This window comes from Anguilla anguilla, chromosome 5 (genome assembly GCF_013347855.1).
Source record: "Anguilla anguilla isolate fAngAng1 chromosome 5, fAngAng1.pri, whole genome shotgun sequence".
In the NCBI taxonomy this organism is placed as follows: Eukaryota; Metazoa; Chordata; class Actinopteri; order Anguilliformes; family Anguillidae; genus Anguilla; species Anguilla anguilla.
Genome location: NC_049205.1, coordinates 16005828 through 16018911, shown reverse-complemented (window position 1 = coordinate 16018911; position 13084 = coordinate 16005828). Strand labels below are relative to the sequence as shown.

The 13084-nt window shown below is 49.0% G+C and overlaps 1 protein-coding gene across 5 annotated transcripts in view; it reads right to left on the bottom strand.

Annotated features, from left to right (window-relative positions):
- LOC118226887 (lipopolysaccharide-responsive and beige-like anchor protein) overlaps window positions 1-13084 on the bottom strand; it is a 212269-nt gene that overhangs the window by 34749 nt on the left and 164436 nt on the right. For all 5 annotated transcript variants that reach the window (XM_035416849.1, XM_035416853.1, XM_035416854.1 and 2 more), the window contains 3 exons: window positions 8074-8214; window positions 6071-6190; window positions 1-153 (listed from right to left, as the gene is read on the bottom strand). In XM_035416849.1, coding sequence (XP_035272740.1) covers window positions 1-153; window positions 6071-6190; window positions 8074-8214 — 414 coding nt within the window. The remainder of the gene's footprint in view (window positions 154-6070; window positions 6191-8073; window positions 8215-13084) is intronic.

Genomic DNA, 13084 nt, shown 5'->3' with positions numbered 1-13084 from the left:
CAGCCTGTTTGTGCGCACAAACTCTTCTGGGGTCTTGGCCCACGGCGGGAGGTCCACGTCAGACACCGGCGTCCCATCAGCCATCACTCCCAGCGCGTAATTATTGGAGTTGACAAACATCTCCGGGAGATAGTAAAATTCCGGGATCAATTCCTGTAGAGAGAGAGAGAGAGAGAGCGAGAGAAAGAGAGAGAGAGAGAGAGAGAGAGAGAGAGAGACAGAGAGAGGGAGAGAGAGAGAGAACGGTTACAAAGTTTGCAGCGATGTCAACCTAGTCGAATAGCACTGAACCAAAGGTGGGGGGAGGGGGTGGATGGATACGAAGTAGCTGGTTGCTGATAACACGGCTGCGATAAAAACGATCAGCCTGAAAGAAACGGCGTGCGCGCATTCGATTGCCGGCGCGCGTTGTGTTTAATTATTCCCGAGGAGCGACGGGACGGCAGGTCCCGAAAACGCCTAATTAAAAGGAGAACTCCGGAAGGCGAATTCACAATGCGTTCGCAGATATCGGAGGAGAGGAGAGGGGGAGAACGCGCTTTAATCTCCTGCCCTTCTGCCTGCGCTGGAGAAACGCAGGCCCTGCTTGAAACGTACCATTACTCATGGAAATTACATTTCAAGCTCCTCCGCTGCCACGCGCTGAGAAATGTCACCCTGATAAAAGCAATCAAAGCGCTACGGCGTATGCGCCGAACTGGCATTTCTGAACTCCTCCGCTAGTTTAGAGATCAGGGCAAAAACGTATCTAATGTGGAAACAGGAAATGGAAATTCTAATATTCCCTCAGACGCTGTTTTTACCAAGTAAGAGCAACTGACCAGCCAAAAACCTCCTGAGCCTAAATATATTACACAGCTTTAAAAATATGTGTGTGTGTGGTGTGTGTGTGTGTGCTGTGTGTGTGTGTGTCTGTGTGTGTGTGTGTCTGTGTGTGTGTGTGTGTGAGTGTGTCTGTGTGTGTGCACGCGCGTGCATGTGGAGTGCGTCTGTCTGTGTGATGTGTATGCATGCGTGTGGGCAAACCTGGTAAACATGTAATCCAGTACGTAATGCAATCCATATTGCATTGCCCCTATACCAGCGCTCCCTGTCTATATTAAATCACCCACAGCATAATACACAGGTAGACGGTACACGCTGCATGGAAAGACCTATAAAACCATAACAGATTTAAATACATCATCGCTCTGGCATAAACACAGAAAAGGGCCTGGCATCATGGTGAACACAGGCGGGAGAAACGATCAGAGCTCACTACTGTCTGGGTACACAGGACTGCTTATGGAAAAAATATATATTTCAATATGCTGTTACAGTAAGCAAAGCCATATATACACCTCAGATGTGAATAGGAACCATGGTAGCGTGCTGAGGCTACCAAGGCTACATTCTCTGTGCTTTTAAAAGTGCTGGGCCCCACCTCAGCTCTAACATCAACAACCGAATGCCGGCATGTTCTACTGGAACAGCCAGCAGGAAGGTCTGTGAAGCTCAAGTGTACACACAGAATTCTCTTTGACAATTAAGCCGGTAATTGAAATGGAATATACTGCGACATAACGTGGAAATGTGGTCTGTTCAACATGATAAATATATTTCACGGCAGTGTTTTCGAAAAACACGGCTATGCACTGCAACGTCTGGAAGCGCCGATAATTCATGTATGCGCTCATACATTGTGAAGCGCTGCAATGGACGTGTTTGATTTCAGTAGATTTTTTCATATTCCAGTTCTGTAAGGGTGTAAACGTTACAGAAGGACAAAATGCAGTGGCTGTGGCTATAGAGGCTAAGGCAGGGTGGAGAGCACTGTGCTGTACAGAGGATGCAGTATGAGCTGCAGCACCCTCCACATGCCGAGTGTAAATCGAGAGTGTGAGTGCTGGCTGGGCTGTGTGCTGGCTGGGCTGTGTGCCGACAGACAGACAGACAGACAGACAGCCGAAGATAGACCCATAGAGGAGTGGACCGGATGAGACACAAAATTTCTTTTTTTTAATCAGATCTGCATTTTGTAGTTGTTCCAATGACCTTTGGTATGCACTTTTCTATGTTGCTTTCAATAAAAGTGTCTCCCAAATAAATGTAATGTAATGTAAAATCCAGTCTGGGGGTACAACGTAGGCCAAGCTGACACGACAGCCATGGAGACGGGTTAAACCGCGGCGGCCGTATCGACAGACGAGACAAAGGAAGGAGCACGGTGAAGTTTATCTCCAACCGCACCCCCTCCCCTCCCCCCAGCCCCCACCATCAAGGCGACAGAATCAGGGAGGCGAATGTTGGGAGAGGGGGGGCAGCGCTGCTTGAAAGCGCGCCGGCTCCTGGTGGTGGAGGAGAGGGGAGATAAGGGTCCCGCGGGGGCCGGGGGGGAGGTCAGGGGGATCGGTAAACTGCGGCCGCGAGCCGTCTCCCCGCGGGACAGGCCCGCTGACAGACAGGGCATCGGGGGCGAGGGGCTCGCCACACTTGTTTGGGCTCTCGGGGCGAAGCGGCGAGCCTCTCCTCTCAACACCTCGAAAGCACTCTGTCCCGCGACGAAAGGCAGGGCGGGGCGGGGCGGGCGCCGTCCGGGACGAGGGTCACAGGGACACGGCCCGCGCTCCGCTAGCAGCGCTGAAACTGAGGGGGGATGACACGTCGCCACCGCGTTTAAAAATCTGCCCTTTCCCTCTTAACGTTCACTTCAGCTCGGACCTCATCCGGTTCCACTCTGCGGTGTTTAACAGAGTCCTGAGACTCGAAAGCTAAAGTTACACAAACTCTCTTCCCTGCACAGGGGTGCTCATTGTTTAATTAACACCGTAACCCCCCCACAGGAACCTACAATCGGCAGTTTGACTGGCTGGCCTGGAGAAAAATGAAAAGTGAAAAGCATAGTGACCCCGTGCGCGGAAAAGAAAGCTGACAATTATAAACGCAAACAAACACAGGAGCGCCTCCCCTGCCTCCCTTTTCCTCCCCCTTGGTTGAAACAGGGAGTGTAAAACAAGCGTTAGGGGTTAGCTTAGCGTTAGCAGTGGAGGCCGGGGGGAGAGAGGAGCTGGGGAGAGTGCGTCTCCTCCTGGCTGAGGAGCAGGGTGGGCAGGGTGCTGTTTAACAGGCCAAGGAGGGGAGGTAGGGGGCAGCTTTGGTTGGGGGGGGGGGGGCAGAGTGGCCCCCTCGCCGGGATGTCAGAGGCCAGCGGCCGTGATCCGAAATCCTGTCCCGCCACGGGTCAGCGCACAGGCGCCCCCCGGCCTCCCCGGGATTTGGGGGGGGGGGGGGGGGGGGCACGTCCAGGGGCCCCCGTGTTTCAGCTCGCCGCCGGCCAGAGCAGGGGTCGGCGGATTGGGGGCAGGGTCAGGCCGGAGGGGCCAAGCCAGAGACAGGCTGGATCAAGGAGGCATTAACCCCTAATCGCTTCTTTCACTCCGATACAAACTGCCAGGGCTTTTCTCTTTTTTTTTCTTCCTTCTTTCTTTAAACACTCCTTTTTGTCCTGCTCTTAGGAAAGCTGGAGGATTGTGCAAAACAACTGCTCATTTGAGAAGAAAATGTTTAGTAAAGTTTAGCAAATTCCACACCAAATTGATCCGTCACTTTCTCTCCCCCCTGAATTTGTAAGTGGCGGATTTTGACCGTTTACAGCCATCTGAGGTAGCGGTATGAGAAAGCGACCTCACAAATACGAAAGGAAAATTCTTATTTCTGAGCTTCGCTGTACCCTCGTCGCCTGGTGTGATGAAGATACGACCCCACACCGCCCACATGCTGCGATGTGCACTCAGGTCTTACCTGTAATGTAAGCCACATGTTTCCCTCTTTTTACTAGACCAATCAGCAACAGGCCGACATGGATACTACCAGCCCAAATCAAACCCGACAACGTAACCGCGGCGCCGTACAGTGACCGTTTTAAGACGGCCGTGACACTGGCGAAGGTGGGGCTCGGGGGCCTTTGAAGGAGGGTTAAGGGCCCCGGCGTCAGCCCGCTGCGGGCGCGGCCGACCGGCCCGAACCCGGGTGCTTCCGCGAAGGTTCAGCGGGAGGTTACGGTCCAGACCCACGGAGGGAAAATCTGGATTAGTCGGCCGCTTTGATCGCAAATCCTCCAGCTTTCATGGCAGCGTGACAAGCATTGGATCTGACCAGACATGTGCTTCAACTTTTTCTATTTAATCTTATTTTTTTTACGGAAGGGACGATAGGCAGTATCTATACAGCCAGGGAGAGGACACCTGTTAGATTTCCTCTCCTAAGAAACCGAGAGCGAGAGAGACTTCATTCTTATTGCACAGCTTGGTTGATTGACGCATGGTGGATGAAGCAAATGACGTTTTTTCCAGTCACTGAGGAAGTCGATACAGACATATCCTTTAGCTCTCGCTTGATGGGTCAGGTGTGTTGCAGTCTGTGTGTTTAGTAAGACCGAACACCTACGTCATCTGTGGAACTGTGAACAAACTACCCAAAAACTAACATCTAAACGCCATTCTAGAGGTATGACTCCTACCAAAAACTGTGTGAGTACAATGTAAGAGAATGCATGCACACAGTGCGCTTGGAGTGTACTGTTCTACACTTGTTCTATGTCAGTATGTGTGTACAAGTATGTGTGCATGCATTCTTGCATACTTGTAAAAGGGATATATAGTTGGTATGTGTACATAGTTTTGGGTGTGTGTGTATGTGCATCTTTTTGTTCGCAGTGTGTGTGCATTGTGTACAATGTGCATAAGTTTAATTTATTCGTCGATTTCATTAAATAAAACTTTGCATTTTTTAAACTACCGATAGCAGCTAGTTTGTTTTCAGGACAGGGGGATAAAGCTTGAATTGACTGGGGGACATGTATACATCTGTTAAAATGTAGATATTTCGCTGCATGCGGACAAAGGCGAGGGACATTTTTCCCAGTCACGGAGGAAGCATGTATACGATGTATGTTTTAGCTGTCGCATGGGGCTAAGTCAACCTTGAGGTGACTAGCGCTCTCCCCCCAGCCTGCCTGCACTGGCCCCACGGTGGCAGGATGAACTTCCCAAAGAGGTCAGAAGAGCACACTCACTGGCTGACTTCCAGTGCAGGCTATTTTTCATATTTATTTAGAGAAGTCAGATCTATTCACAGAGAATGGGTCAGAGAATGGGAGAAAAGGATGTGACTTTAACAGGTGGCAGTGCAGTGTAATGGTTAGGGAACTGTGCTTGTAACTCCCAGCCTGTGGGTTTGATTCCTAACTGGGGCACAGCCATTGTACCCTTGAGCAAGGTTCTTAGCCTTTAGTGCTTCAGTGAATATCCAGCTGCATAAATGGATCATATATAAAAAATCTAATTTGAGTCACACTGGATAAGCGCATCGACTAAATGTTGAAAGTATTGTAATGAAATGTAATTGCAGTACACAAGCAGCTCACAGTACACAAGCAGCTCACAGCAAATGAGCAGCTCACAGTAAATAAGCAGCTCACAATACACAAGCTGCTCACAGTGAATAAGCAGCTCACAGTACACGAGCAGCTCACAGTACACAAGCTGCTCACAGTGAATAAGCAGCTCACAGCAAATGAGCAGCTCACAGTAAACAAGTAGCTCACAGTACACTAGCAGCTCACAGTACACAAGCTGCTCACAGTGAATGAGCAGCTCACAGTAAACAAGCAGCTCACAGTACACAAGCAGCTCACAGTACACAAGCAGCTCACAGTAAACAAGCAGCTCACAGTACACAAGCAGCTCACAGTACACTAGCAGCTCACAGTACACAAGCAGCTCACAGTAAACAAGCAGCTCACAGTACACAAGCAGCTCACAGTACACTAGCAGCTCACAGTACACAAGCAGCTCACAGTACACAAGCTGCTCACAGTGAATGAGCAGCTCACAGTAAACAAGCAGCTCACAGTACACTAGCAGCTCACAGTACACAAGCTGCTCACAGTGAATGAGCAGCTCACAGTAAACAAGCAGCTCACAGTACACTAGCAGCTCACAGTACACAAGCAGCTCACAGTACACTAGCAGCTCACAGTACATAAGCAGCTCACAGTGAATAAGCAGCTCACAGTACATGAGGAGCTCACCTTCACATCAGAAGCGTTCCTCTGGCAGCTCCTCCAGGCTTTGGATACTGAAGAGAAGGTTTGGTCGGGGTGGTCAAACTGGCCTTCGTTGAAGTTGAGTAAAAAGGTGGTGAAAGGCTCCTGGAAATGACCAAAAGAGAGGGGGAGGGTTAAGAAGGAAGGAGCGAGAAAGGGAGAGTGAGGAGTGAGAGGGGAAGGGGTCGACATTTCGGCCTCACCAAAGTTCTAATAATGGCAATTCATCACCTTCGACACACGTGCAGGTGCTCATTATTTTTCATTCTTTTCTTCTTAGCCCTACAGCCATTTGGCTTCAACACAGGCTTGAATTCAGCCCATTGAGAATCACAGGAAGCAGAGGAAATGTCAAAAGCCGGGAGTTGTAGAAAGGAGCTGTAGCTGGCGCGAGTGCGCTACCCTGTTTGTTCACTGGTAATCGCGCTAAATCTTGTTTTCGGGGAATCAATGGCTGTCTTTTGGAAACAATGACTCCCCCGGCGGGGCTGAGGTAATTAGCCTCACAGGACCCGCGCGCGGCTGAAAAGAAGTGGGGTGTTGGGAGCTCATTACGAGGGGGCTTCCGCGCCGCCTGTTATCTCTGATCAAGCTCCTCTTCCAGACCGACTCCCGCGCGGCGGCGCGACGCTCGGCTGAGCCATCGGCCCTCGTTAGAGTGGATTAAGCATAAGCCCGCTAATGATGCCGTCGGATCAATCCGTGCCCAACGGGGAGGCCGCGCCGCTTCCTGATGCTGCCGCGGCGTTAGCGCGCTAGGAAATGACCTTGGGAGTGAGTACCGCCACCCTGCATAGTACGCTGCGCTAGCATCACAAACAACACGTGTTCAAGTCTATTAGGGCTATTAGGAAAGCCCTCAAACACCTAAAGCAAACCTATAAGAATATAGTTTGAATAAGCACGCATCACAAGTGAGCATCTCATGTCAAGAACTCAGTGCAAAGTGTACCAAAGGGGCCTTTGCATTTAATATTCAAATTCTGGCCTATAGCCGACTGATTTTTCACTTCGGTGAGAAACGGTTACGTATCAGACAATAAGTGTGACATTGATAAAAATGACAAGGATTTGAAGACTTAGCGACCATTATAAAGTGAACTGCATTTCCCAACATGCAATCAAGGCAATCAAGGCAGAGTGGAATTGGAGTCAAAAGCATATATTTCTGTGGAACGGTAAGAACGCTGAAAGGAAAGGTAGAACAGTGGGTACTTGACACGACATTTGTACTGGGTTAATAAGCTGCCTCTCTCCGCTGCCGTGGAAACGCAGAGGTCGAGACGCGCGAAGCAGAGAGGAAATAATAAACGCGGCGCGCATACGTTAGTATGCAGATAAGGCCTACATTTCAACCGGGCATAAATCAACCTGCCTCGGGGTGCGCAAACGTCCAATTATAAACAACAATCAGCCGCGGCGTCCTCCAGCACAAACAGCGTGATGAATGATCAGCAAAGTTTTTCACAGGATGCCAGATATGCATCTTCTCTGCAGTCATTAGAAATTATTAACTGTTGTACAGGAAGTGACAGCAGGAACAAATAAAGTGGGTCAAAGACAGTGTCTGTTCTGAAAGTGAAGACGCTGGCACGTGAGCATCCGGCACTGCGTACATAAATTGTGTTGCTGTACGGTTGTTGACTTCCTAAATAAATGGTTCCTTTAGATAAAAAGCACAATAAAACTAAGTGTGAGTGTGTGTGTGTGTGTGTGAGAGCGCGTCCGTGTACGTGTGAAGAAGGGTGGGGGTGTGCAGTGTGGACAAGAAGCAGGTTGTGTGTGTGTGTGTGTGTGTGTGTGTGCGTGAGCATGCAGGAGGGTTGCACTCTTGCTTACGGTTCTCTGCTGTCACGCGAGGGTGTGAGGGTGTGTGTATGTGTGTGTGTGTGTGTGTGTGCATGTCTGAGTGTGTCTGTGTGTGTGTGTGTGTGTGTGTGTGTGAGCGCATGCGTGTGTGCAGGCAGGGGTGTCGCGCTCTTGCTTACGATTCTCTGCAGCCAGGTGAGGGTGTGTCCGGCGGTGGAGTAGTGGGTGCTGTAGTGGAACTTGGGCACCTGCTCGTCCTCCCAGGACTCGAAGCGCTCGGAAAAAGCCGCCGCCCTCTTGGGGTTGAGAGCGCCGATGGGCTGCGGGGGGGTGGGGGACGGGGGGGGGAGAACGAGAGAACGGGAGAACACATTACACACAGTCAAACTACAGAGTAACGGCTCACTCACAGTAAAGCACCAGTCTGTATCTCAAACCCCAGGACTCAAAGATATCCCACATGCCAAGCAGCACTGCGCAGCAGGCACTAAACCTCTGATCCAAAATTAATATTTAATTATGCAGCACAGATTTCATATACAGGGGAAGAAAACAGGCCCCCAGCTCATTTAACCACCCTTCAAACAAACAAACAAAGGCCCACAGATGAAAAGAGGAGTATATCAATGGCAGGGCTGGGAGGCCTTTTTTTTATTCATATCTAATACACTGGTGTCTCCTAAACAGGCTAACCGCCCTCTTTGTTGCAAAAAGAAATGTATAAATAACAAAAAACAAATCAATTGCTCTCATTGTCCACTGATCTCCAGGAATCAATAGCCCATGGATCCCTGCTCTTATTTATACTCTCATTTATAGAAATCGCTTTAATCCGGTTCAATTTTTATGACTCCTCCAATGACCGGGCCGTCCCGCGGGGCACCAGAGGCAGCAGAGAGATGGCCTTTTGAAAAAAGGCGGGGGGGTGGGGGCCGACCTGATTTGGATCGATTCCATCCCTTTCATATCGCGGCCATGTCGGGGGGGGGGACCGGGTTTGTCCGGGAGACAGCCCGGGTATCGATTCTCAGAGGGGTGGGGGTGGTGAACGTGTGGGGGAGGGGGGTGTCGATGCTCGCCCCCGCACCCGGCGCTGCTCCCGTAAGCTCACCGAAGGGGGAGGGAGTGGGGGGGGGGGAGCGCAGGCCCTGCAGCGAGGCAGTGACAGTGACACACGGTCGGCTTACAGAGCTGCTACAGCGGGGATACACACTCTGAATTATACATTACACAACCCGGCCTGATTTATCGCTGTAATAATGTCTACCTCGTTAAAATAAGGAAAGGGGGGGAGACAGAGAGAGAGAGAGAGGGAGAGGGAGAGAAAGGGAAAGAGAGAGAGTGAGAGAAAGGGAGAAAGAGAGTGAGAGAGAGAGTTAGAGTGCAAAGGAGTGAGAAAGAGTGAGAGAGGGAAAGAGAGATAGAGAAAGGGGGAGAGAGAAAGGGAAATATAGAGAAAGAAGAAGAGGGAAAGAGAGGGGGGAATGGAAATCCAGAGAGCAGACAACATGTCTTCCGTGTTAAACAGATGGCATAATGGCCAGGATGGAACAGGTCCTCCTACAGCAGACCTGCAGGTCAGGCCTGTCCCCGCCTGGCCTATGATCAAGTGGCCATACTGTACTGGGTTCATATAATATGGATGCAATGCAGGTTCATATGCCCAAGATCACTGCTCAGATACATGAGGAGATATAAAGCTCTGGAAAACATTAAGAGACCACGTCAAATTTTCAGTTTCACTGTTTATGGGTATGTGTCTACGTAAAATAACTCTTCATATTCTTTCATGAACTGTTAACCACATTTTATTTTAATTCCAATCAAAAATATTTTCATTCAGAACATATATTCGCAAAAAATGACAACCAGCCAAAATACTAAAAATACACTGTTGTTATACAGTGAATATTGCAAACTAAACAAGTTTATACTCGAAACTATAGAAATAAATGACTCATATAACAATGTCTTAGCTTAGGAAGGGTCCAACAATCAATTTTAGTGGAGGAGTTACGCTTCTTCTTCAAAATATGGGGTGGTCTTTTAATTTTTCCCCAGAGCTGTGTGCTTAAATTAGCTGGGGAAGAAAGTATGGAGAAAATCCAAGCTATTTAAGATGTTGTACCACTGTTATGAATTAACTGTTATGAGGGGAAGGGGGGAGGGGTGGAAGGTGACAAAGTTCAAAAGAAACCAATCCCACAGGTTGTGACGTTCCAGGAGTACAGTATACAGTATCTTGGTACAATATACAGTAGAATATTGGTACAGTACACACAGTATCTGTTATATCTCTGAAACTCTCCCCTATGCACATTCTAAAATTTCTTATGTACAACATGCGCTTTTATTTTAATCCCCAACCCTTTCCCACCTCAAAAGGCATTTTGCCAGGCTGTCATTGTAAATACAAATCTGTTCTTAATTGACCTGCTGGGTTAAATACAGGTTCAACAAAAAATTCACTAAAAATAATAACAGATATATAATTCACTTAATTACTTTTCATGCCCGACAGTTTAAGTGAATACAATACACCTTATATTTACAGATAAAATAAAACTTGAAAACAAACAGCCAGTCGCAGATACACCATCAATCACAGATCTGCCACACGATCACAGATCTGCCACACGACTACAGCCCCAGATCTAACACGCAGTCAAAATCACACATCTGCCACACTCGCACATCTGCCCAGTCACAGAAGCAGAGACAGATCTGCTTCGCAGCCAGGCTTCCGGAAACAGCGAAGTATTTACATTTAACAAGACAGCCCGGTCCCCTCCGTGCGTCGCATCGCGTATCGCACATCATAAACGCCGCGACAAAGCGATTTTCTAATCGCACGCAGCAAACAGCGCATCAAACGAAGCATCAGCGCACGAAACGGACAGGACAACAGAATTCCGATGAAAAAAAAAGCGGCGTTTTAACAGCTTTCACGACACCCATTCAGATAACAAGGGGAACGTCAGCGCTCAATTCCCTTAATGATTTAACATGCTTACGTTCTTTTCTGACACAACTCCGCGGAGCAGGAGGGGTCTGGGTTTTTAGCGGGACTGTTTACACTTAGAGCTCCATTTAGACGGCGCGGAAAAGGGGGCAGCGCGTGGGACACATCTTGAAATCAATACGCCATTAATAACGTCTGCGACCCGCGCCGCTCGACCGCTGGAACCACTCAGTACCCCGCGTTATTTTAGCAACATTTCAAAAACGAGCCCAAATATTTACGGGGTCAACACTTCTTTCAATCATCGGCTTTCCCCGCCCGTCCAAATGACCCGTTTTTTTTTTTAAAAAAGAAAAGAAGAAAAGAAAAAAAAGAACAGAGAAACAAACCGCAATTCAACGACACGTTTTTGCCACTCTTCCCCAACGCCGGCTCTCCCCCTTATCTTGACTACAGTGTTATCTCGGCGTGAATTTCATGTCACGGAGAGGTTAGAGTTTATGATAAGATAGCCGAAGGGTGGGAGGGGGGGCGGGGGGGGGAATATAATAACTTCAACAAGGAACATAAATTTGTACAGCGATGCTATATCGCGGGGTGACAGTTTGTGACACCGTGTTCGCGGCAATTTCGGCTGCTCAATGTCATCGGTCTCACATGGCCTGTTTCTATCAAAGCGGCCCGGGAATGGCATGCATGAGAGAAGAGAGGGAGGATTAAGGGAGGGGGGGAAAAAAAAGAAGGGGGGGGGAGAGCGCGAATTGTAGCGCGCGCGGCCGGCCAAAAATGCCCTTTACGAACGGAGCGGCTCTGCAACGCTTCAGTGGTCATACACAGATATTACCCCGTGTCAACTGTGCGAATATAACAGATGTAGTAAAGATTGCTGAGATTGGCCGGCTCCTGAAAGAACGGAGGGTGGAGTGGGTGGGGGTGGGGACGAGGGGGGGGAGGGGGGTTAGTAAAGTGTAGAGTCGCCCGGCATCTCTCTCTCCCTCTCTCCTCCCTGGGGTGTAGCAGCTTGACTGAGCACAGAGCTGAAGCTGTCAGAACGCAGAGCCGGGGCTGGTGTTGCATTCCTGCCTGCCTGGCGAACGCAGGCCCAGACAAACAGAGCGGGAGGAGGAGAGAGGGGGGCTGATCTTTCTCTACTGGCTCTACTGGTACATACAGGTGATAGTGCCGAATGGCTACAGCCTGGAGCAGAGAGGCCGCGTCTGAGAGAAAGTGCCTGTTAACAGGGCCGAATAGAGATGTAATACAGTAAGTACTGTGTGTCCTGCTATTCAAAAACTTAGTGAAAAATATAGAAAGATCCCATAAGCACTTAATATATGCACGAATGTGTAAATAAGTGCACTACAGAGACCTGTATGTCAACTGTAGATACTCTAGATCTGTACATACTCTTAGGCAGGAAGGACACGTCAGCAAGTTTTGATAAACATTAATACAATAAAAATAGTAGATAGTTGTGACAAAGGAAAACTGAAACGGCATTATTTCACAAACGTATCAAAATCCACTATATATTGTAACGGGTCTGCCCACACTGTCCTGAATTCCAGGGGAGGAGGTTTTTTCCAGCACGTCTCTACTGTGTGCCTTGCAGGTATCCAGTGTCCGTGGAAACCGGCGTCTCTTTTTGTTTTCTGCGGGCATTTTTACGGCCTCGGCGTATGATTTATCCCGCCATTTTGCAGGAGGCCCGCACTCTTTCCATCATCTTGCCTTAAGGGTAATCCTCGGCCCTTCGGATGCCGGCCCCCTGTGCAGGGCTGATGGTTATTTCAGGAACTGACTCTGTAAAGGGAGCGTTTTAAACACACCCGCGACACTGCCTTTACGCTCTGTGGGAGTAAGACGCTATGCACGGCGGTGTGACAGCACGCAGCACAGCCCCGGGACACCCGAGGCTCGTATAAACGCGCTTCTGAGGATGAATAACACCGAGGACTTGAACTCACCAGCATCCGCGTCAAGGCGGAAAAAATGACGATGGATCATTACAGCTATAGAGGTCCTTTTTACCCTCTTCACTCGGGGCGACAGATGCGTTTACACCATTTAACCTTCCTAATTAAAGGCATAACACGCAGGATTTTGTATTTTAAAATATTATGAAATAACTAAGCTAAGGCATATCTATGCACTGGCAATCTCAGTCTTTACACACTTTAGCCAAATTTGTGCACCTTTTACCTGTATTTGTTATTCTAAAAATGTGT